The following is a 25,509-nucleotide window of genomic DNA, read 5'->3' on the forward strand; positions in this document are numbered from 1 at the left end:
TTCCATACATCTGCTGCCCTTGTTCTTCTAGGTGGTAGACATTGCAGGTTTGGAAGATGCTGTTGAAGGAGGCTTGGCGAGATGCTGCACTTTTCATATTCAACATTCCTTAAAATGTTTTACAGCCATTGCATGCAATCAGTGTTCAAAGCGGTCCAAATGAGACAGGTACTCCTCATTCAGCTTTTCCCCTTGAGACTTGCCGAATGGCCCATCTGAAAACAGAAGGATAAAATGCAGAATTTTGTAAATAGTTGCCTAGCTGTTGTTTTTTGACGTGATTTAATGCTGTTTTCTCCATAACATATATCGAACATATTTTGCATTGAATTTACATAAATACTAATACCTACAAGGTTTACGGCTTTGAACATTTGCTGTCATATAAGAGATCTGGCGTGCTTTGTGTTTAACATAACAAAAAAATATCTTAGTTAAATGTCAGCATATTTTTGTCTTTAAGATTCTTAACATGATAAACTACTTAAATAAATATACTGAATTGCCTGCAGTAGCAAAACGTTCCACATTTTTAATGAGTTCAGTTTATTCTTTGGGTATCTATGAGGGGAGGCGATGGCCTAGTGGTTTTGTCATTGGATAATGCTCTAGGGAGCCGGGCTTGAATTCCGCCACAGCAGATGAAAAGAAATCTGCAATTAAAAGTCTAATGACCATGAAACCATTGATGATTGTTGTAAAAACCCATCTGGTTCACTAATGTCCTTTAGGGAAGGAAATCTACCATCCTTACCTGGTCTGGCCTACATGAGACTCCAGATCCACAGCAATGTGGTTGGTTCTTAAATGCCCTTTGAAATGGCCAAGTAAGCACTCAGTTGTATCAAACTGCTACAAAGCCTTAAAAAGGGAATGAAACTGGATGAACCACCCTGCGTCGACCTAGGCACCGGAAACGATGACAACAAACTCAGCCCTGTCGACCCTGCAAAGTCCTCCTTCCTAACATCTGGCGGGAGAGCTGACTCATGGACTAGTCAAGCAACAGCCTGCCACAGCCATTCTCACAGAATCATATCTTAGAGATAATGTCTCTGACAGCACCATCACCATCCCTGGGTATGCCCTGTCCCACTGGTGGTGGCACATGGTATATGGGAGGGAGTTGCACTCAACATTGACTCTGGACCCCATGAAGCCTCATGGCATGAGGTCAAACATAGGCAAGGAAGCCTTCTGCTGATTACTACATACTGCCCTCCCTCAGCTGATGAATCAGTGCTCCTCCATGTTGAGCACCACTTGGAGGAAGCACTGAGGGTTCAAGGTGCAGAATGTACTCTGGGTGGGGGGACTTCAATGTCCATCACCAAGAGTGGCTCGGTAGCACCACTACTGACTGTGGTGAGGGAACCAACAAGAGGGAAAAACATACTTTACCTCATCCTAACCAACCTGCCTGTTGCAGATGCATCTGTCCATGATAGTATCTGTAGGAGTGACCACCACACAGCCCTTCTGGAGGCGAAGTCCCATCTTCACTTTGAAGATACCCTCCATTGTGTTGTGTGGCACTACCAGCATGCTAAATGGGATAGATTTTGAACAATCTAGCAACTCAAGACTGGGCCATCATGAGGTGCTGTGGGCCATTAGCAGCAGCAGAATTGTACTCGAACACAATCTGTGACCTCATGGCCCGGCATATCCCCCACTCTACCATTACCACCAAGCCAGAGGATCAATCCTGGTTCAATGAAGAGTGCAGGAGGCATACCTAAAAATGAGGTGTCAACCTGGTGAAGCTATAACACAGGAATACTTTCATGCCAAACAGCATAAGCAGCAAGTGATAGGCACAGCTAAGCAAACCCGCAACCAACAGGTCAGATCTAAGCTCTACATTCTTGCCATATCCAGTCATGAATGGAGGTGGACAATTAAACAACTCACTGGAGGAGGAGGTTCCACAAATATCTCCATCCTCAATGATGGAGAAGCCCAGTACATCAGTGCAAAAAGTAAGGCTGAAGCATTTGCTACAAACTTCAGCCAGGAATGTGGAGTGAATGATCCACCTCGGCCTCCTCCAGAGGTCCCCAGCATCACAGATACCGGTCTTCAGCCAATTCGACTCACTCCACATGATATCAAGGAATGGCTGAAGGTGCTGGATACTGCAAAGACTATGGGCCCTGACAATATTCTGGCAATAGTACTGAAGACTTGTGCTCCAGAACTTGCTGTGCCCCTAGCCAAGCTACTCCAGTACAGCTACAACACTGGTATCTACCTGGCTATATGGAAAATTCCCAGGTATGTCCTGTACACAAAAAGCAGGACAAATCCAACCCAGCCAATTACCGCCCCATCAGTCTACTCTCAATCATCAGTAAAGTAATGGAAGGGGTTATCAACAGTGCTATCAAGCAGCACTTGCTTAGCAATAACCTGAGCACTGACACCCAGTTTGGGTTCCGCCGGAGCCACTCAGCTCTGACCTCATTACAACCTTAGTTCAAACATGGACAAAAGAACTGGACTCCCAAGGTGAGGTGGAGTGACTGCCCTTGACATCAAGGCTGCATTTGACTGAGTGCGGCATCAAGGAGCCCTAGCAAAACTGGAGTTAATGGGAATCAGGGAGAAAACGCTCCACTGATTGGAGTCATACTTAGCACAAAGGAAGATGGTTGTGGGTTGTTGGAGATCAGTCATCTCAGCTCCAGGACATCACTGCTGGAGTTCCTCAGGGTAGTGTCCTTGGCCCAACCATCTTCAGCTGCTTCATCAATGACCTTCCTTCCATCATAAGGTTAGAAGTGGGGATGTTCGCTGATGATTGCACAATGTTTAGCACCATTCATGACTCATCAGATACTGAAGCAGTCCATGTCCAAATGCAGCAAGACCTGGACAATATCCAGGCTTGGGCTGACAAGTGGCAAGTAGCATTTGTGCTACACAAGTGCCAGGCAATGACCATCTCCAACAAGAGAGAATCTAACCATTGCCCCTTGACATTCAATGGCATTACCATCACTGAATCCTCCACTATAAACATCCTGGAAGTTACCATTGACCAGAGATTGAACTGGACTAGCCAAAAATATACTGTGGCTACAAGTGCAGGTCAGAGGCTAGAAATCTTGCAATGAGTAACTCACCTCCTGACTCCCCAAAGCCTGTCCACCATTTACAAGGCACAAGTCAGGGGTGTGATGGAATATTCCCCACTTGACTGGATGAGTGTACCTCCCACAACACTCAAGGAGCTTCACACCATCCAGAACAAAGCCATCTGCTTGATTGGCATCACATCCACAAACATTCACTCCCTCCACCACCGATGCACAGTAGCAGCAGTGTGTATCTTCTACAAGATGCACTGCAGGAATTCACCAAGGTTCCTTCCACTGCACCTTCCAAACCCACGACCACTACCATCTAGTTGGACGCGGGCCGCAGACAGATGGGAACACCGCCACCTGGAAGTTCCCCTCCAAGTCACTCACCATCCTGACTTGGAAATATATCGTCATTCCTTCACTTTCGCTGGTCAAAATCGTGGAAGTCCCTTCCTAACAGCACTGTAGGTGTACCTACATATCATGGACTGCAGCAGTTCAAGAAGGCAGCTCACACCCACCTTCTCAAAGTCAATTAGGAATAGGCAACAAATGCTGGCCCAGCCAGCAAAGCCCCCATCCTGTGAATGTCTTTTTTTTAAAGTGGATTTTTTTCTCTCCCTTTAACTGACGTTTGCTCTTATAACCTTTCATTTTTCTTTCTCTTTGCTGTTTGAATCCGTACATGTATCTGACACACAGGCGTCTGGGGATGTCTCTTCCAGCTTTTCGAGAATCTCGAGCCTCAGCATGTCACACATGAGAGAAGTGTGAGGAACTGCCCCACCCCCGAGGGCGGGACTTGGCGTCAACTCAGAGATAGGACAACACGAAAGACCAGGCTGACACGAATATATTGCATGGGGAACTTCATACTGTCCAGTCAACGTGAGAGTCAGTGAGAGCACCGCAGCAAACTGCAGGAGTGAAACGACAGGGACTCTTGCAAGGGCTAGTTCAAGAAGAATACGGCCATAAACTTGCAAACATAACACGGTCAGTAAAACTACAACAGGCTGCTTAAAGGAATGAGCAGCAAGTGATATAAACAAAGATTCGGTAACAATGAAACTGGAAAAGAATTAAAACACAAGTCCTTTAATATAATAGTCTGAGGAATGAGCAATCAAGATTCAGAAAACTATATGACACCTCAAGTGTAGTAAAATTAAATTGATGCAACAATTACAGTCTCGATTGAAAGATTGGGAGGTCGAACTGACATAGCCTGGGCAATGTTTTAAGGAAAGCCTTGGAATTGACGAGGATTTGCGAAGAAGTATATTTGAAAGGAAAAAATGAGGAGACGTTGTGTTAACACATGAAGAAAATAAAGACATCGAATCTGAGAAAACAGAGAGATTTTAACTCAAAACGCCACCATTAAAAGCAAATCTAATCAGGACAAACTCGGAGATATGCAGCGAGTCACCCGTCTCGAAACTTGAACACTAACTTGTTAAGTACTGCATTAGCTGAAAATAATGTGCAAGGTGAGTTTTCATTCTGCAAAGATCACTTACATTTTTTTCTAGCTATGATTTGTCTAATTTTTTTCTAGTCTAGGTTACTGTCATGCTATTGAAGTTTTAGAAAAAAACTTAAAAGTTTCTTTCATATACATGTGTGAAGCATGCCATCCAACTAATTTAAATAAGTTTTAAATAGTTTAAATAAGTTAAACATTGGGACTTTACAGTATTAAGAACATCTGTGACTAATAGATTTAACTAGTATCCCAATGCCTTATGAACATTCTTCCAAAGGCTTCTAATGTCTTGATTCCAAGAATTTGCACATGGGAATCTGACAGAACAAACTTACTGAATGTGATTTTCATTTTCCTCCTCAGCCTAACTGGAAGATTTGAATGTTAAATCCCAATTCTGGATATAAAACATTCCCTAATTATTTTATTTTTAATACATATTGTAAGAAATTCAATGAACCGACTGCAAAATGACCCACAATAAAGCAGCATATTTTATAAATCTGTTCTTTTCTGAATTTACTAAGTTTTTTCCCTCTGATTTTACTTAGATTGCCAACTGAATAAATGGTCAAATGTCTAAAACAAATCATCTTAATTCACAATTTATAGAATGACCTATTCAAGCAAAATCTGTATTGTACCATAATATTTTCACAAATTGATTAGATATTTACCAGGATGGAACTATGATACAGACAAAGTGTATCATAATTAGTGCTATAACCAAATGATAAAGATTCTCTTTCTTTTCTTTACTGTAAGTATTTCTTTCTAGCCATCAGATGTGATCAGCTAGTTTTAAGATATGTGACTATTGTCCAAGTAAAAGGAATGGTAATTCCAAGGACTAATATCCCTTCATTTCCAAGATTTCATGCATTAATCATTCATTCTCTGCATAGTTTTACCCATCCATGGGGAGTTTTCTGCACATAGATTCAGACAATCATTGCCAAAACTGGACTGTCATATTGAAATGCATTAGGCATTTAGAAAGCTCCTAATACTCTAAAAGCACATTTCAAATGCATCTTGTGTATTGTTTCAAGGGAGATTGATTAGAAGTCTTTAGTGCTCTAGCCTAGATCAACAGGAATCATTTCTGTATATAAACACCATTTCCTGAACATTGACAGCATGTTGATAAAAAATGTTATGTTCATTTTTACAGATTTTATAATTTGAAGTCTATTGCCCAATGTTTGCTCACAACATTGAGAAAATGGTTTACAGGCTTCCTTCAGGCATACGATATTGATAATGGGGCAAAGGCTCCATCTAGTGAGCAAGATCTAACACTACAAGAACACTTCAGCACCAATATGCCTTTAACCGCTCTTCCAGCTGAAATGATCATCGGTAATGGGTGTGTCAAAACAGAGCTCCTTGAGCGTCACTATAATTACACAGGGAAATTCAACAAAAAGGCAAAAACCACTGATGGCATGGACCTAACTACTGTGGCCTTTCTGATCATCTGCAGCTTCATAGTGCTTGAAAACCTCATGGTCCTCCTAGCCATTTGGAAAAACAACAAATTCCATAATCGCATGTACTATTTCATTGGCAATTTAGCCCTGTCCGACCTGCTGGCAGGAATAGCTTACAAAGTAAACATCCTCATGTCCGGAAGGAAGACTTTTGGCCTCACACCAACTGTATGGTTCATCAGGGAAGGGAGCATGTTTGTAGCATTGGGAGCCTCCACCTTTAGTTTGCTAGCAATAGCAATCGAGAGGCACATGACTATGATAAAAATGAGACCCTACGATGTTAGTAAAAAGTACAGAGTTTTCCTTCTCATTGGCGCCTGTTGGCTGATATCCATTTTACTTGGTGCTTTGCCTATCCTTGGTTGGAACTGTATCTGCAACTTCTCAGAGTGTTCCACAGTCCTGCCCCTCTACTCCAAAACCTACGTTGTATTCTGTATCAGCATCTTCAGTGCAATTTTGCTGGCCATTGTAATACTTTATGCTCGTATTTATATATTGGTTAAGAGAAGTAGCCGCAAAGTTTCAAACAGAAAATTCACAAAGAACAATTCTGAGAGATCCATGGCTCTGCTAAAGACAGTGGTGATCGTTGTAGGGATTTTCATTGCATGTTGGTCCCCACTTTTCATTTTCTTGCTCCTTGATGTGGCCTGTAAACCAAACAAGTGTAGTATACTCTATCAAGAAGATTGGTTTATTGCAATTGCAGTCCTCAATTCTGGCATGAATCCCATTATCTACACTGTGGCCAGCAAGGAGATGCGTCGGGCTTTCTTCCGTCTCCTCTGTGGCTGCCTAACCAGTACGAGAGTCTCCAAGGCCCTGCCAATTCAGTCAGCTGCAGATAACAGCAAAAGCAAGTCCAGTGGCAGTAATCCACAAAAACCGAAAGAGGGAGAGCTCCCAGAAATTAATACTCCTTCAGATGTAATCAAGGCAGTGGACTTAACAACGCCCACTGGAGAATATTGACCTTTAATGGCTAAACTGCCTTAATATACAGTATTACCTTCCCAAGTTAACAACTCTTAAAACAGTATTTTTTTTATAAACTCTTAAATCCCTTTTAAACAGATCTGTTTTTATAGCATCTGTGGAGAGAGAAACAGAGTTAACTCTGAAGAAGTCACACAGACTCGAAATGTTAACTTATTTCTCTCTCCACAGATGCTGCCAGACCTGCTGAGTTTTTTCTGCATTTTCTGTTTTTATTTCAGATTTCCTGCATCCACAGTATTTTGCTTTTATTTGTTTTTATAGCTCCAGACTTTGAAAAGCATTGGTTTTTACAGACTTCTGATGTCTTTAACACTAAAATCACATGCAACTTCATGTTAAATGTTCATGCATTACATATTGTACAAAGGCTTTTACCCAACTTTCCCATAAAATCCCATAAACTCACAACTATTCAGTTGCCCTGAAGTTATCTGTGGTATACTAATGGAGAATGTTAATTGGAAATTCCTCTCCCTGCTATCTTAATTTAAAATAAATGGATACAACCTCTAATGAAAGTTGATCTAGAAATTTCTGTCAAATGTGTTGATATTTGTCCTCTAGATTCCCATGCCATAATTTCAGGAGCAGCAATATTCAGTATCCCTGGGGATTCTTGTGAACTCAATCCTACCTAACGTTTGGCAGCAGCTTTTAATCACTTTGACGATGATCTATACTGCCAGACCTCATTTCCACTGCAAAACTGTATGTTATTACAATTAGCAGCATGAGATTGCCTCTGCCCATAAAATAGCAGGGTTAGATAATTCCACCCTTTGCAGAATATCAACGTTGAAGTATCAGGGCCACTGCTCAGGAACTTATTTCCTGGCGGTGCACTGTTCATATATGAATGTCTAACATCCTCATTCTAACTTCCTCTGTACATCTTTGTACTCAAAATTACCTTCATTAAAACACACACAGGAGAATTTACTGTGTTAAATATTCATATGGAACACCAGGCAATCAGAAAATATACCTCCTCATTGTTCAACAAAGTGGTGCAGATCTTGAATATGTGTGAGCATAAAACAGGTCACATCTCTCCCAATTTTTATTTCCATTGAAGACCTTAAAGAGTCTGCAGTGGAGATTTACTGGAAAGGCACCACGGATAAGGGATTTGGTTATGTGGAGCGACTAGAGAAGCTGGGATTGTTCTCTTTCAAGCAGAAAAGTTTAAGGGGAGGTTTAATGGAAGTGTTCAAAATTATAAAGAGTTTTGGTAGAGTATAAGGGAGAAACTATTTCTAATAGCAGGAAGTTTGATAACGAGAGAACATGGATTTAAGATAATCGACAAAAGAACTAGATGGAAAATAAGGAGAACTTGTTTATGCAGCAGATTGTTATTATCTGGAATAAGCTGCCTGAAAGGGTGGTGGAAGAAGATTCAATAGTAATTTTTAAAAGGGACTTGGATAGATACTTGAAGGGAAAACGTTTGCAGGGCTTTAGGGAAAGAATTGTTGGGAATGAGATCAATTGGATAGCTCTTTCAGAAAGTCAGTTGAAGAAATGGTTTAACAGCTGAATTAAGTGGTATAATGGTAAGTGCTGTAATAGCTTCTACGATCCTACGTAAAATAGGCTGCCAACTTGCTATCAGCTGTTTTTCACTATTGTTAAAAGTCAAAATCTATCCCAGTACTTTTTGAAAATACAGGATTGGACATTTATGAATTGCATGACAGTCTATATATGTTCTTCTACTAGAGCTGATGTGGCCCTTTTCTGGAATCCTAGTAATTTCCTACTTGTAAATATTTGATCTTATGTAACTACTGTTATTTTTTTTAAATTATCTGATTGTTTGACACATTTAACATGTGAGAAAACATTTAGAAGAAGGGAATCGTTTTGAGAAGACAGTTATTAAATGTCATACAGCTATAGCTTTGCTGCTACCTAATTTAAAGAAATAAATGAGATACTTATCATACCTTAGGATGACAGTTCTATAACAGAAACTGTGGACACACTGATCCCCAGTCAGATGGTCATGATCTTTTAGATCAGCATTTGAAGGAAGACCATGAAATTAAACTCTCCTTATTTTCATCTGATTGGTTTGGTTTATTTGTTATTTCTTAAAGACTGTCTCTTGGAGATCTGTCTTTATTTAATCATCTGTTTTGTTTTTACAATTGTTTGTAAAAATGCACTGTTGCGATTACAATTATGTTACCTCTGCAGAAGTAAGCCACTTACTTAGACATATTTGACTGCAGATAGATTAATCTTTCAAAATAAGCATGTGCATCCAAATCATTTGTAAACAACTAATATATTCCTCATCTAGCATACACAACAGTAAAACTCTGATATTGCACTCACATCTGAAGTCATATGAATTATGAATGTTCTGTGTCAAATTTTGTAAGTGTGCACAGTCAACTAATTAGGTTGCTTGCCCACTTGTTAGAGAAGGTACTATTTGTCACACTAAGTTGCTGATGAAGTCAGTATTAATCTATGTCCAACATATAGATATGGAAAGCCATTCTGTATATCTTAAATGATCCATCCAGAAAAATTCTACAGCACTCCCCTCCACACATACACATGTCATCCAATTCAATTGTTTCTTAAATAATCACAAGCTTTTTCCACCATTATTCCATCTGGAAAGCCATTTCATCCTTTAATCACTATTTTTGCAAAGAAGAACCTCCTAAGATTAATCGTCAGTTTGCCTGTTATTAGCTTGAACTGCGCCCTCTTTTACATTCTATGTTGTACTTTCCAGATTTTTTTTTTAGTTTGAACAAATAAGCATATTTTTTCTATGCCATTTACTATCTTACATGTTTTTATAAAGTCACCTTAAAGCCCAAGCTTCTCCAAGTTTTCTTTCTCTACCATTCCTTTGATCCAACAGCCTTATAATTCTACTCTGAACAGTTCTTCAGGATTTGCATATCTCACTGACTTATCAAACCAGAACTAAAGACACATTGAAATTGGCTGACTGGCTAACTTTATCTATTTGAGCTTCACTTTCTCTGAATTGCACCCCATCAGTTTTGCTATATGCTTCTATATGTTTTGTTAATTGTTGTTCTGCAGTGACAGGTCAATCAAGTTTGTCAATCTCTTTCAATTTCATTCTTGGCTATTTTCACACCAATCGTGGGGCCGCTCATTTATGAGCAGTACTTTATGCTTACCTGTATTAACTTTCATTGATCTACTAATTTATTTTGTCCCACTCAATTTGTAACATCGAACTCCCTCTTCAGATTCAACTGCCTCTTCTAGTTTAGTATCATCTGTAAATCTGATCATGTTGCATTAGGTTTCTGAATTAATTTGTTGCTATATATTAGAGATGTTTAGGATTTCATGAACATCAATTCCTGGGTCATCTTGCTTAATACTATTCCCTCACAAACCCCCTCAGTCCATTTGTAACATAGTTTCTCCAATATAAATGGCACATATATCCTAAATGATAAGTGTACCTGTATCAGCTTCAATACTGTGTGTGCAATATACTTCTACTATTGGCAATTACTATGTACATGTTATTGCAACTTTTTATGCAAAATGGCTTTCAGTATTTAAGGGATACTCTTAGCTGTGCACAGTGTAAAGTAGTTGTCAAGGAAATACACAATAGTATGTAATTTACTGTGGTATAGACGAGTCATGCTTGTATTTGTGTATAAAAATGCTAGTGTACAAATTATGTGCTCTGGCTTTAAAAATAAAGGTGTATTACTGTAGGATCTTGTGTTGTTAATTGGAAATCAAGTATTCACAATGAGGCTAAATTAATCTTTTATATATATATATATATCTATATATATATATATTTGATTTGTACAGTATGCCAGGACTAATAAAGGCAAATAAAATATCTACTATTGTAGGGCACACTTCCATAAAAAAATACAATATATGTTAAACATCTTGGGTGAGATTTTAACTTTTCCTAAAACGCACTCACTTGCACAGTCAAAATCAGGTCCCTTGATGTCTACTCATTTCCTGAATGTAATATCTTACCTATATGCTTTATTTGTAATGGAGACACTGTCTTTCTCAGAAAGTGAACTTCTGGTATCTTTACAAAACATCTAATGCAACAAATTATATGCAATAATTATTTTATGTTACATAGTTAACTTCAGGGATCATGAATGAGTGTAACTCAGACAACAACTGCATGCTATTTAGCTATTCTTATACTTTCCTTGGCATAAGGTAAATCAGCCTCTATATGAACAGAGTGAAGAAATAAGGATCCAATTTTAAATATGTGTGGCATGTACTGGCACACTCTATTAAGTTAATGTGCTGGATAAGGGGGCACCCTGAATTGCAATGACCATTACATCTGTATCTTAATTTGAAATGGTAACTTGTCTTCCAGTAGCAAGGGAAAATGACCTGGATTTAGAAATCATGAGCAAAAAATCATTTAATAAAGCAAAACTAAGGTAAGGTAATTAGTCCACAAAGGACCATAAGCATCTCCCTTCATTAGAGAGAGAGACTGAGAATTAGCTATATATAGTTGAGGAGTACCACTCAGCAAGCATAGAACAAAGTGAAGAAGCAAGCCTCCGTGAACTATTACAGCTGGTACAGGGATTGAAACTACACCGTTGACATCACACTCTAGCCATCTAACCAATGGAGCTAACGACCACCAGAGCAGAACAACTTATATTGAATTTCTACACAGTAAAAAAAATGCTGATGAGGGTGCATTCACATAAGGTCACAAAAAATGTTGTTTTTATTCTTTCATAGAACACAGGTTTCACTAGCAAGGCCAGCATTTTTTGCACACCCCAAACTGCCCTTGAACTGAGTGGCTTACTGGGCCATTTCAGAGGGCAGTTAAGAGTCAACCACACTGCTGTGGGTCTGGAGTCACATGTAGGCCATACCAGGTAAGATGGCAGATTTCCTTCCCTAAAGGACATTAGTGAACCAAATGGATTTTTAAACAATCACTTCATGATCAAGCTTACAATTGAATTAATTGAACTTAAATTCCACCACCTGCCTTAAGAACAAGAGGAGTAGGCAATTCAGCCCCTCGAGCCTGCCCAGCCATTCAATATGGTCATGGCTGACCTAATTTCGGCCTCAACTCCAATTTCCCGCCCTCTCCCCATAACCTTTCAACCTGTTACTAATTAAAAATCTGCCTATCTCCTCCTTAAATATACCCAGCGCCCAATGCAATCTGAGGTAGTGAATTCCACAGATTCATGACCCTTTGAGAAAAATAATTCTCCCTCATCTCTGATTTAAATTTGCCACCCCTTAGCCTAAAACTATGGCCTCTCATTCTAGAATTTCCCAAAAGGGGAAACATGTGCTCCACATCTACTTTGTCTCTCCCCTTTAGCATCTTAAACACCTCAATTAGATCTCCTCTCATCCTTCTAAACTCTAGTGAGCATAAGCCTAAGCTGCTCAATCTCTCCTCATAAGACAAGTCCCACATCTCTGGAATCAATCTAGTGAACCTCCTCTGAACCACCTCCAATGCAACTACATCCTTCCTCAGGTAAGGGGACCAAAACTGTGCACAGTATTCCAGGTCTCACCAATGCCTTGTACAGTTACAACAACACTTCCCTATTTTTATACTTTATTCCTTTAACAATAAATGCCAAAATTCCATTTGCCTTCCTTATTACCTGCTGTACCTGCATACCAGCTTTCAGCGATTCATGCACGAGGACACCCAGAACCCTCTGCACTGAAGCATTCTGAAGTTTCTTTCCATTTAAATAAGTCGCCTTCTTATTCTTCCGACCAAAATGGATAACCTCACACTTATTCACGTTAAACTCCATCTGACAAATTTTGACCCATTCACGTAACCTGTCCATATCCAGTTGTAAATTTCTTATTTCTTCATTGCAACTTACTTTCCGATCTATTTAGTTGTCAACTGCAAATGTAGCTATTGTACCTTCTATCTCTGAATCCAAGTCATTAATATAGATTGTAAATAGTTGAGGCCCAAGGGCCGAACCCTGTGGCCCCCCAACTAGTTACAGCTTGCCATCCAGAAAAAGACCCATTTATCCCAAGTCTCTGCTTTGTGTTGGTTAGCCAATCCTCTATCCAAGCTAATGTATTACCCCTAATTCCATGTGATCTTATCTTGTATATTAATCTTCTGTGCGGCACCTTATCAAAGGCCTTCTGGAAGTCCAGATATACTACATCTACAGGATCCCTATTATCCACTTTGCTTGTCACATCTTCAAAGAACTCTAGCAAATTATGTCAAACACGATTTACTCTTTATAAAACCATGCTGACTCTGATTGCATTTTGACTTTCCAAATGCCCCATTACTATTTCCTAAATAATGGATTCCAACAATTTCCTAATGATAGACATTAAACTAACTGGTCTAATAGTTACCTACTTTCTGCCTCCCCCTCTCCCCCCTTTTTGAATAAATGTGTTATATTAGCATTTTCCCAATCCACTGGAACCTTTCCAGAATCCAGGGAGTTTTGGAATATTATAGCCAATGTATCCACTGTCTCTGCTGCCACTTCCTTTAAGATCCTGGATTGTAGGCCATTAAATCCTGGGGACTTGTCACCCTTTAATCCCAATAGTTTGTTCAGTACTTTTTCTCTAGTGATGGTGATTGTTCTAAGTTCCTCCTTCTCTATACCCTCTGCACTACCTGCTACTATTGGGGTGGTACTAGTGTCCTCCACCGTGAAAACTGAGGCAAAATATTAGTTAAGCGTTCCTGCCATTTCTGCGTTCCCCACTATTAACTCCCCAGTCTCATCCTCCGAGGGACTAATGTTTACTTTAGCTACTCTCTTTCCTTTTATGTACTTGTAGAAACTTTTGCTATCAGTTTTTACATTTTGCACTAGTTTTCTTTCATAATTTACCTTTGCTCTTTTTATTTTTTTTAGTAACCCTTTGTTGATCTTTAAAAGGTCCCCAATCTTCCAGCCTGCCACTGACCTTTGCAATTTGGTATGCCTCAGTTTTTGCCTTTATGTTATCTTTAACTCCCTTGCTTAGTTGTGGATACTTTTTCCCCCTTTTACAATACATTTTACTTGAGAGGAATTGAATATCTCCTTAAATAAAGCCTTGGTAGGATTTGAACTTATGCCCCCAGAGGATCACCCTGGGTCTCTAAATTACTAGGCTAACAACATTACCACTACACCACCATCTCCCCACTATCTACACTATAACCCAGAGGTTAGGATATAATATTATGATCATGTGAGGCAGGGTTTAATGTTTCCCCTCTTTTGCTTTCTTCATTTGACTGCAACAGTTATTTTTTAAAACAGATATTCTTGCCAATTCTGTGATTATTTAAATGTTTATGTGCTGTGACCCTAAAATACACCATCAGACAAGTTTTCTTGAGTTTTTAAAAAGAAAAGAGGATAGCTTTTATAGTACTTAACCCGGTCTAAGGAAAATAAGAAAAAAGCTCAGACTTTCATACACACACTTGAAGTTCACACACACAAAGAAAGATTACAGAGGGGGAAATAGATAAAGTAATTTATAGTCCAGTAAAAGTAAAGGGGTATACAGCTATTGAAGGTTGGCGACTTGGCTGGTTTCAGGCTGAACTTGGTGGTCCTGTTGCTTTCAGCGTGAGGCGGTTTAAAGATGTAGCTAGATGATTTTTCTGTTCTTCTGGAGATAACAGCGCTGTTATTGCTGTCACAGCGCTGTAGAGTTCTTTTTAAAATCTCTGTGGCACCTAGATAGTCAGAACCAGCAGACAAGAAGCAATTTGAAAGTTGGATGGAGAGAGAGAGAGAGAGAGGGGAGGACCCATTCAGGGTCTTGTTCCTTCAATGTCTCAGTTACTTGTCCTGTTCCAAAGAGAAAACTAGTGCTTAAAACAAAGAGTTGGCTTATCACGTGACCCTTTCTCTCCAACTGCCCGGTGACCCAAATATGGTTGTAGCTAATGTGTTCCAGTTACTTTGATTAGATCATGGCTGAGAATTCCTCTCTCAGCCAGTGTCCCAATATGCAATGATTATGTCTAATGGTTTATCTCCACGCAGTTGAGTACCCATGTGATTATCTGGATATTTTGCCAATAGTCCCTATTCATCTCTTCCAAAGCAACTGTTCCTGGTGCAGCTTTGCAGACTGGCTGTCTCTATTGCAATTGTTTTGGAATGCAGAAGGTACAGTTGCAAATGTGTAGCCATGTTTGACTGTGATCCCAAGTCACTGGAATGTGGCTTTAGTTTTAAAAAAAATTCAGTCAGGGATTTCCAGCCAGTAAATTCAAAAATCATTTTTGATATGAAACATGGTTTCACAACATTAAGCAGAGACTGATGCTAGCGATCTCGGAGTAGATCACATTGGAGCTGGAGGTTTCACACTTGAATTGCAGAATCCAGACTGTAAAACAACATGAACACAATTTTGATTATTTGGGTAGGCTTAATTTGTCGTGCAAATAAATGCCATGCATAAAAGCAGAAAATAGCATGCTAATGGTTTGGTAGCAGTTGTAGAAAATTAGCACAGAGGTAACATCACAATAACTTTAATACTTTCAGAAAGGATGCTTGTGTACACATGATATTAGATTTCCAGCTGACATTACTATTTCATGGCTGACTTCACAATAAAGCTAAATAGAAAAACATTTTATTTTAAATCAAGTTATCTCATATTGGGGTAATTTGGACTTTTTGCGATGGTGTAAAATGGGTGATAGCGAATTGTGTGCATGTTTTATTCCCAATTTTGATCTCTATAGAAGTCAATGAAAAATAAAACTGAGAGAGATGTAAAACAGATTGCTGATTTACTATCATTTGTGTTGCACAATTGCATCAAGCCCAAACTGTCCCACTCCCTTTTAAAAGAAAGGCTTGCATGTATATCCATCTTTCATTACCTTCGAACATCTTGAAATCTTTACAACCACGGAAGTACTTTTGAAATGTAATCACTGATGTAATGTAATCAAAATTGAATATATAAACATTAATTGCAAATTTAAAACAGAGATGGAAGCCAAATGTACAGAAACTTCCTCCATTATTAGTGACAAACCCATTTATAATTGAGCCAAGGGGCTAAGGAATTTTAACCTACTAATTTATCTTCCAGAGGTTCAATTATCAATATTAATGATGAAAATACTGAAGGAAAACACTTGTGTTGAAGAAAAATGCTGGCCATCAAATTGGGATCCTAAGAAATATGTTTTCACGATGCAATATAAGATCACAGTTTACCACTAAAGAAGTAGCTTCCCTTTTAAAGAACAATTCTCTGCATTCTGCCTATTAGATGCAACACTCATTGGGAGCTGGGGCATACGAGATTGCACGGGAAACCTGGAAGTAAGTTCAGCCTTAGTGTCAGTGCCTTTTTAACACAGTCACCTCATTATAATTTTCTTCCTGGGGTTGCTGTCCAACCAGCAGCAGCAGCAGACATGATGTGGATCCATATGTTGTGACATCAACTCCAGTATTTAAAGAACCAATTCAAAGATGACTTTGGTAGAGTTGGAGTTGAGAAGAGGAGGTTAAAGGCTGGAGTTGAGACATTCCAAGGCTGTGCCCTGGTTATCTCCTTTGAAATGCTGCTGGAGGCTGAGAGGAGCAAGTTGGGACATATAGGGCTGAATTTTGCCAGCCCATTGATGATGAGCTGGGAGGTGCAAAGGCTAGGAAAATTGCCCTGAAAGGTGTAGGGTGGCATGTTGGATGTCTTCCTGTCACCATACCATTTTGTCAGCAGCAAGAAAGGTAGCAGATGGCCTCCTTGCCCAGAGCCCAACTGAATCATTAAGTGGCCAATTAAGGGCCTCTTCACGCACCGCACTAGCATTTTACCCACAGCTGGGCCCCCTCCGCTGCATGGGGAGATCGCCAGGTAAACCTCGGCAGCCTCTCAGTTACTCTATTGAGGAGTTGGAGGGGGGGTGGCTTCTCCATTTTGAGAGCTCTTTGACTTATGGAGGGGGCCCCAGCGGCAATGGCCATCCCTGCTGCAACAGTGTCACCTCGCCTCAGTGACCGCTGAATTTCCTGACTTACAGGATGCATGGCCATCAATGCACCCTCACCCTCCAGGCGGCCACTGCTGCTGAGTTTGCTGAGTAGCACAGCCACTCAGCAACAAGAGCATTGTGCCATGCTCCTGGATGCAGTGCAGGAAGTACTTTAATGACTTAACCAGGTCAGGAAAGGTGAGTGAAGTTGCACATTCACTTACATCCTGCAGTGCACATCATGCCACCTCCTCACTCTGCCTTCTCAAGTCTATTCGATTACATCCTTGCTCACACCTATCCTCTCCGTCTTTGCCGTACTTCACATCCCAATCTATCTATCACCCTCGATCTTATGCAATTTCAAGCCTTTCCCTGATTCTCAACTCACCAAATTAACTCCACGCAATGGGTGAACACGTGCCATGAAGCCCACTCTTGGGATTCTTTTTTACTTGTTCCAGAAGAGAGCACAGAACACAAGGGTGAAGAAGAGAACTGCTTTCTCCAGTGCAGGACAGAAAGCACTGGAGATGAGGGGAGTTTCACTGTGCCTTACTGCTAGTGATGAGGCGATGGAGAACTCTGCTACCTGGGAACACAATTAAATATCAACCAACAACATGTTATAAGGGCATTCAGTCATGTTGATGCAATTTCAACAGTGAGAAAATGATGATCATGTTCCCAATGAGAAACCTACCTTGCCATTACTAATTCATATCTTTTATCTCCCATAGGGCCTGCACACATGCAGCAGGAGTTGCTGGAGGTCACACCCAATGATTCCTCAGGGGAGCTGGGAGCAAAGTACTTCTGAGGGTGCACTGTCACAGGCCCACACATCAGATGCTTGCTCTTTAGTAGGACCTCGGAGATAGTTGGGTTTTCAACTGGTGACTCAGCACTTCCCAAGTGAACAAGAGCAGGTGTGGTGGCAGGGATAGCAGTGGACAGTATACATCGGAGAATGCAGCCTTTTCCAAGTTCTCAGCTGGGCACAGATACTGTCCCCCAAAGGCTGTCCAATCTTCCACCCTATCACAGGCCTTCATTTTTGTTTTTCGTCCCTCCTCCCCACTTCACTTGCTAAAAACCTATACCATTTCTAACTCCCTCAGTTCTGATGAAGGGTCAGCATCAACCTGAAACGTTAACTCTGTTTCTTTCCAGACCTGTGAGTATTTCCAGCATCTTTATGGTCTGGGGCAATGTTAACTCTTAACTGTTCAGCTGCACAGCAACCCAGAACTTCCCGCACAGCCCAGGACGAGTCATCCTCTTTATGTTCCCATGCAAGTCTTGTGTTGTAAAAAAATAAAGCTCCTGTGCACTTAAATGGCTAGGGCATGCTAAAAAAAAAAATCAGAGGGGACATTGACCTGCGGGTATCTGAATTGTCACATGTGTGTAGTTAATGATGCCCTGCACCTATGGGAACCAGCAAGAAATATAAACCTAAATGCCCTAGAGCATATCTGCCAGGTCCAGGTAGCAGCAGGTTTTCTTCTAAGAGACTATAGATGTCTGTCACCACCTAATGCAACAACCTGGTCCACCTGAAGCACTATTGTTCAGTCATGTGAAGGGAACTGAGCCATTGCCTGGAGATCCTGTTTCATGGGTAATACATCCTATGAACTGGAACCCTCTGCCACTGTCTTCTCTCCTGCTCCCCTCTTGATCAGCTGCTGTTGGTGCTGCTGTTTTGACACCTCCCCATTTCCCTGTTCCCCTCTCTCCCTGCTGCTCCCTCTCTCCCTGCTGCTCCCCATTTCTCTGTCGCTCCTTCTCTCTGTGCTGCTCCCCCTCTCTCTGCTGCTCCCTCTCTTTCCCTGATGCTCCCCCTCCCTCTCTGTTGCTCCCTCTCTCGCTGCTGCTCCCTCTCTATTTCTCCCCTCTCACTCTGCTGCTCCCCATCTCCCTGCTTTCCCTCTCCCTCTGCTGATCTCTCTCTCTGCTGCTCTCTCTCTCTCTCTCTGCTGCTCCCTCTCTCTGCTGCCCCCTCTCACTCACTCTCTGCTCCCTCGCTCTCTGCTGCTCCCTCTCCCTCTCCGCTGCTCCCCTTCTCTCTCTGCTGCCCCCTCTCTACCTGCTGCTCCCTCTCTCTCTGTCTCTCCCTCTCTCTCAGCTGCTCCCTCTCTCTCTTTGCTGCTCCTTCCCTCTCCTGCTGCTCCCCTTTTTCTCTGCCACTCCCTCTCTTTGCTGCCCGCTCTCCCTCTCTGCTGCTCTGTCTCTGACGCTCCCTCTGTCTATCTGCTGCAACCCCTCACCCTGCTCCCTCTTTCCCTGCTGCTCCACTTCTCTCTCTGCTGCACCCCTCTCTCTGCTGCTCCCCCTTCTCTCTATCTGCTGCTCTCTCTCTCTCTCTGTCGCTCCCTATCTCTCTGCTTCTCCCTCTTTCGTGCTCTCCCTCTCTCTCTGCTTCTATTTTTCTCTCTGCTGCTCCCCATCTTTCTGTTGCTCCCTCTCACTCTGCTGCTCCCCCTCTCTCTGTCAATTCCTCTCACTCTATTGCCCCCCATTCTCATGCTCACCCTCTTTTGCTGCTGCTGACTCTCTCTCTGCTACTCCCATTCTTTCTGCTACTCCCTCCACTGCTCCCCATCTTTCTGCCACGCCCAATCTCTGGCTGCTCCATGCTCCCTCTGCTGCTCCCTCTCCGTTGGCTCCTCCCCCTCTCTCCCTGCTGCTCTCTCTTTCTCTGCTGCTCCCCCTCTCCCTGCTCCCAGTCTCTCTCTGGTGCTCCCCTTCTCTCTGCCACTCCCTCTGCTGCTCCCTCTCTCTCTGCTGCACCTCTTCACCCTGCTGCACCCCTCAACCTGCTCCCTCTCTCCCTGCTATACCCCCTACCTCTCTGCTGCTCCCTCTGTCTCCGCCACTCCCTCTCTATCTCTGTTGCTCTGTCTCCTTCAGCCAGTTCCTCTCCTCTCTGCTGCTCCCTGCCTCTCTTTTGCTCCCTCTCTCACTGTTGCTCTCCCTCTCCCAACTCCCCGTCTCCCTCTGCTACTACCTCTCTGTTCCTCCCCCCTCTGCTGCTGCTCCTCTCTGCTGCTCCCTCTCTCTCCAATATTCCTCCTTTCGCTCTGCTGCCCTCTCTCTCTGCTACTCCCGCTCTCTTTCTGCTGCCCCCTCTCTAGCTGCTGCTCCCTCATTCTCTCTGCTATGCCCACGCTCTATGTGCTGCTCTCTCTCACTCTGTTGCTCCTCCTCTCTCTCTGCTGCTCCCCTTCTCTCTGCCATTTCCCCTTTCTCTGTTGCTCCCTCTTTATCTACTGTTCCCTTGCTCTCTGCTGCTCCCCTTCTCTCTCTGCTGTCTTCTCTCTCTCTCTCTCCTGCTCTGTCTCTTTCCGGTGCTCCATCTCTCTCTTCTCCTTTCTCTCTCTATGCTGGTCTCTCTCTCTGATGCTCCCTCTCTCTTTCTGCTGCTCCCTCTCTCTCTCTGCTGCCCCTTTCCCTCTCTCCGTTGCTCTCTCTCTCTCCGCTGCTCTCTCTTTCTCTGTTGCTCCCTCTCTCTCCCTGCTGTTCCCCCCTTTCTCTGCTGCCCCTTTCCCTCTTTCTGCTGCTATCCCTCTGCTGCTCTCTCTCTCTGCGGCTCCATCTCTCTCTCTGCTGCTCCTTCTCTTTCTCTGCTGCCCTCTCTCTATCTGCTGCTCGTCCCTCTCTCTGTTGCTCCATCTCTCTCTGCTGCTCCCCCTCTCCCTGCTGCCTGTCGCTGTGTAGCTGCCTCGTTCTCTGCTGTTCCCTCTCTCTCTGCTGTTCCCTCTTTCTCTGCTGCCCTCCCATCTTTCTCTCTGCTGCTTTCTTTCTCTCTGCTGCTCCCTCTGTCTCTCTGCTTCCCCCCCTCTCTGTCTGCTGAGTTCTCTCTATCTGCTTCTCCCCATCTCTGTGTTCCTCCTGCTCTCTCTGCTGCTCCCCTTCTCTCTGCCATTTTCTCTTTCTCTGTTGCTCCCTCTTTATCTACTGTTCCCTTGCTCTCTGCTGCTCCCCTTCTCTCTCTGCTGTCCTCTCTCTATCTGCTGCTCACTCCTCTCTCTGTTGCTCTCTCTCACTCTGCTTCCCCCTTCTCCCTGCTCCCAGTCACTCTGCTGCTCCCCCTCTCTCTGCTGCTCCTCCTCTCTCTCTGCCGCTCCCCTACTCTGCTGCTCTGTCTCTCTCTCTCTCTCATGATAACCCTTCTCTGCCGCTGTCCTTTGTGCTGCTCCCCGATCTGCTACAGGCCCATGACCAGAAGACTGATGGTACTGCTTTAGCTATTGATCATGTTACTTCTCATCTCAGGTGCAATCTAAGTCAGCCGAAGTGCCTCCCTTCGTGATACAAAAGAACAGACGTCTGGAAAGTAGCAAGTAAACACATCAAAATCACAGTGAACACCCTTTTGCACTAACAGGTGAGAAAGCAGCTGTGAGAATGTATTCCTTTATTTCCCTTAGATGGAGTGACCCCTAAATTTCCACTGATAAGTTTCAACCAGCCCTCTTCCCTTTGGAGGTTCTATTGCTCCCCACAATAAGATGTTATTCTGGCTGGTTATTTCATGTCTTCTGTTGAAGTACGGTTTCATTTCATCAGATATAAGCTCTTGTGACCAACCATGAAGTACTTGTTCTCGTACTTGAGATAGGACTTAGTCCCGATTTGTTCAGTTTCTGATCTATCAGGGGCATACTGGCAAGGATTCTAAGAAATTTAATAATAAAACAAGTTCTTGTGGAACTGGGACGTCCTCACCATTTTCTTGTAAAGGCAAATGACAAAGTGCATCAGCGTTTGCAATTTGATTGCAAGGCCTATGTACGAAAGAATAGTCGTTTGCTGCCAGGATTAATGCCTTATTTCTGTTTCTTTCCAGCCTTTTTCTTTCCAGCACAGACTTTAATCTTGGCCTTATTTTCGTTTTCAATATTGGCCAGACTAAACTCAAATGTAAGCTCGACTTGAGTGAACTCAGTGGTTGAGACTCCCAAAATTTCATCATCTGTCTGCTTCTCAGAAAATTCTGCAACTCTCGCTTCCAAAGCCTCAGTGATCTTCCTTAACAAGTATTAAAGTATATTACGCACTAATTAAAACTATAATAACTACAGTAACCCAATTGAAACCATCTGAAGTTTGTGTTCTAAATTGATTTTTCAGATGGTTCCCATTGCAGGGCAATTGCCCAGAGGAAGTTTGCACTTCTGGGCAATTGCGGTGCAAACCCTACCTGTGAATTTCTGAAAGGGATTCCCCAGCGCATCTTGGAGTACCCCCCAGTACGACATTACGGAACTTGGTAGTTATGGCTCATGGTCCAGATCTTGGAACAGGAATGGGGATTGAGTCTTGGCAATTGGCGTTATTTTGCACTGCACCCCAGCCAACTAACCAACTGAGCTAACTGACCCCCCACTAGCCATTAGGAAGGGTCATCAAAATGAATTTATGAATTGTTAACTCTCTCTCCAAAGATGCTGCCTGCAACTGCTGAGCATTTTCCAGCAGTTTCTGTTTTTGTGTCTGGTAGGTAGGTTTAGCCCTAGTAACATATTAATATATGAGAAATTTGGTAGCTTATATTGCCATCTAGTGGGCTATTGGTAGCAGTAGCTTTTTGTGATATTATTGGGAACAAAATAGGATGTAGGAAATAGAAATGTTTTGTTGTATGTTCAGTGTTGCTGCTTAGACATTTTTGAAAAATTAACCGCTATTCTATCAGTATATTACTTTTCAGAAGCAGAGCAACTTGAGAGAAATGAGGGAGAAATGACGACATGAGGAAATGAGGAGATGAGTGCAGCTCCAACAACACTCAAGAAGCTTGACACCATCCAGGACAAAGCAGCCCACTTGATTGGCAACCCACCCACAAACATTTACTCCCACCACCATTGACGCACAGTAGCAGCAGTCTGTGCCATCTACAAGCTGCACTGCAACAACTCACCAAGGCTCTTTAGACAGCACCTTCCAAACTCATGGACACTACCATCTGGAAGGACAAGGGCAGCAGATAGAAGGGAACGCCATCACCTGGAAGTTCCCCTTCAAGTCACTCACCATTCTGAGTTGGAAATATATCGATGTTCCTTCACTGTCGCTGGGTCAAAATCCTGGAACTCCCTTCCTCATTGCATTGTGGGTGAACCTACCTCCTGCAGCGATTCAAGAAGGCAGCTCACCATCACCTTCTCGAGGGCAACTATGGATGGGGAATAAATGCTGACCCAGCCAGCGAAGCCCACATCCTGTGAATGAATAAAAGAAAAAAAAATCTCTGCTCTTTATTGGAGGGCAAGGCCTAACCTTGAACGATAACATCAGCACGTTACACCTTCCCCATTGTCATGCAAAAGAACAAAATACCAAACAACTCTTCAATCAAATATTCCATTGATTTGTTACAAATACTTACCAAGCCATTTGGGGTTTCATCCCACTCCACTGAGTTGGAATGGGGCGCATGCATAGTTAAAATTACCTCTGAATTCCTTGTGCAGGCAGAGCGGGGTGTCCACTCTGCAAAGCCCATCACTGAGGAAGTGGAGAGCCTCATAGATCAGGTTTAAACCAATTGATGTTGGGGTCAGGAGATACAGATAACTCTGAGCCTCTGATACTCTCCACTATAGGCCTCCCCTATTTTCTCACTTGCCAATAATCCCCGGGTCATTGGAAGATAAATTAAATAATGTTACGATCCAGTTAGGGTCCAGTAACCTTTTCCGTGGACCATGTATATATAGGGTGTGGTAGGCTGCACTCCCTTTTTAGTTATTTGAAAAACCTTTTATTAATGTTTTGTTTGCACTTCAGCCCCACGCTCCTGATCTACGGACACCCAGTGCGGAAGGGGGTCGGGAAGGAGGAGGACCTCCTCGTGAACCTGCTCCTGGGCCTGGCCAAGTTGGCCATTAACAGGTCTAGGCAGCGGGCGATCGACGGGGAAGCCCCGCCCGATTGTTTGTCCCTCTACCGCGGCTACGTTCGCTGCCGAGTGTCTTTGGAGAGGGAGCACGCGGTGTCTGCCGGCACACTCGAGGCCTTCCGTGCCCGGTGGGCACTGCAGGGACTGGGGTGCTTTATTGACCCCCTTAATCACATTTTGGTTTAAAGTTGTAAGTTTCCTTTAAATTTTGTCTTTAGTTTTACAGCTGACCTGAATTAGGGGCTGTGCTTGATTTGTCCTCATTTTGTTGATTTGGTTTGATTGGTTTAACTTAAAAGACTCCAGTAACCATTTTAACGTAGACTAAGTTTGAAATCCTGGTTAACAGCAGCACCTGTTCTGCTGCAGAATACTCAAATAAATTGAAACCAAAGAACCACCCATCTTCACGATGATACAACCTTTCAGGGTTGAAAGAGAACAAAGAACAAAGAAAAGTACAGCACAGGAACAGACCCTTTGGCCCTCCAAGCCTGCGCCGATCATATTGCCTATCAAACTAAAACATTTTGCACTTCCGGGATCCATATCCCTCTATTCCCATCCTATTCATGTACTTGTCAAGCTGCCTCTTAAACACCACTATCGTACCTGCTTCCACCAACTCCTCAGGCAGCAAATTCCAGACACTCACTACCCTCTGCATAAAATACTTGCCCTGCCCATCTCTAAAGTTTTCTCCTCTCACCTTAAATCTATGTCCCCTAGTAATTGACTCTTCCACCCTGGGAAAAAGCTTCTGACTATCTACTCTGTCCATGCCACTCATAATTTTGTAAACTTCTATCAAGTCGCCCCTCAATCTCCGTCGTTCTAGTGAGAACAATCCGAGTTTCTCCAACCTCTCCTCATAGCTAATAACCTCCAGACCAGGCAGCATCCTGGTAAACCTCCTCTGCAACCTCTCCAATGCCTACATATCCTTCTGGTAATGTGGTGACCAGAATTGCACACAATATTCCAAGTGTAGCCTAACCAAGGTTCTATACAGCTGCAGCATGACTTCCCAGCTTTTATACTCAATATCCCTGCCGATGAAGGCAAGTATGCCATATGCCTTCCTGACTACCTTATCTGCCTGCGTTGCCATTTTCAGTGACCTGTGGACCAGTACACCCAAATCCCTCTGCCCGTCAATGCACTTAAGGGTTCTGTTATTTACTGTACAATTCCTACCTGTATTAGACCTTCCAAACTGCATTACCTCACATTTTTCCAGATTAAACTCCATCTGCCACTTTTCCGCCCAAGTCTCCAACCGATCTATATCCCATTGTATCTTTTGACAATCCTCTTCACTGTCTGCAACTCCTCCAATCTTAGTGTCATCTGCAAACTTACTAATTAACCCAGTTAAATTTTCCTCCAAATCATTTATGTATGCTACAAACAGCAAAGGTCCCAGCACTGATCCCTGCGGAACACCACTAGGCACAGCTCTCTATTCAGAAAAACACCCTTCCGCTGCTACCTTCTGTCTT

At 42.6% G+C, this 25,509-nt stretch overlaps 1 protein-coding gene across 2 annotated transcripts; it reads left to right on the forward strand.

Moving 5' to 3' along the window:
• The first annotated feature begins 3,942 nt into the window (after window positions 1–3,942).
• Window positions 3,943–22,957, forward strand: LOC121277363 (sphingosine 1-phosphate receptor 3-like). Of its 2 annotated transcripts, XR_005942864.1 has the most exons (3): window positions 3,943–4,582; window positions 21,376–21,487; window positions 22,814–22,957. XR_005942864.1 is itself a non-coding variant. In XM_041186741.1 (2 exons), the coding sequence occupies exon 2, from the start codon at window positions 5,904–5,906 to the stop codon at window positions 7,047–7,049; it is 1,146 nt and encodes a 381-aa protein (XP_041042675.1). In that variant the 5' UTR covers window positions 3,943–4,582; window positions 5,753–5,903; the 3' UTR covers window positions 7,050–7,217. The 2 variants fall into 2 exon arrangements, 1 of the variants encoding a protein (XP_041042675.1); XM_041186741.1 differs by lacking the exons at window positions 21,376–21,487; window positions 22,814–22,957 and adding an exon at window positions 5,753–7,217.
• Window positions 22,958–25,509: the final 2,552 nt, after the last annotated feature.

This window comes from Carcharodon carcharias, chromosome 4 (genome assembly GCF_017639515.1).
Source record: "Carcharodon carcharias isolate sCarCar2 chromosome 4, sCarCar2.pri, whole genome shotgun sequence".
Taxonomy (NCBI): Eukaryota; Metazoa; Chordata; class Chondrichthyes; order Lamniformes; family Lamnidae; genus Carcharodon; species Carcharodon carcharias.

Excerpts from the sequence above, each read along its gene's own strand:
- LOC121277363 (XM_041186741.1), top strand. The coding sequence starts at position 5,904 with ATGCCTTTAACCGCTCTTCCAGCTGAAATGATCATCGGTAATGGGTGT.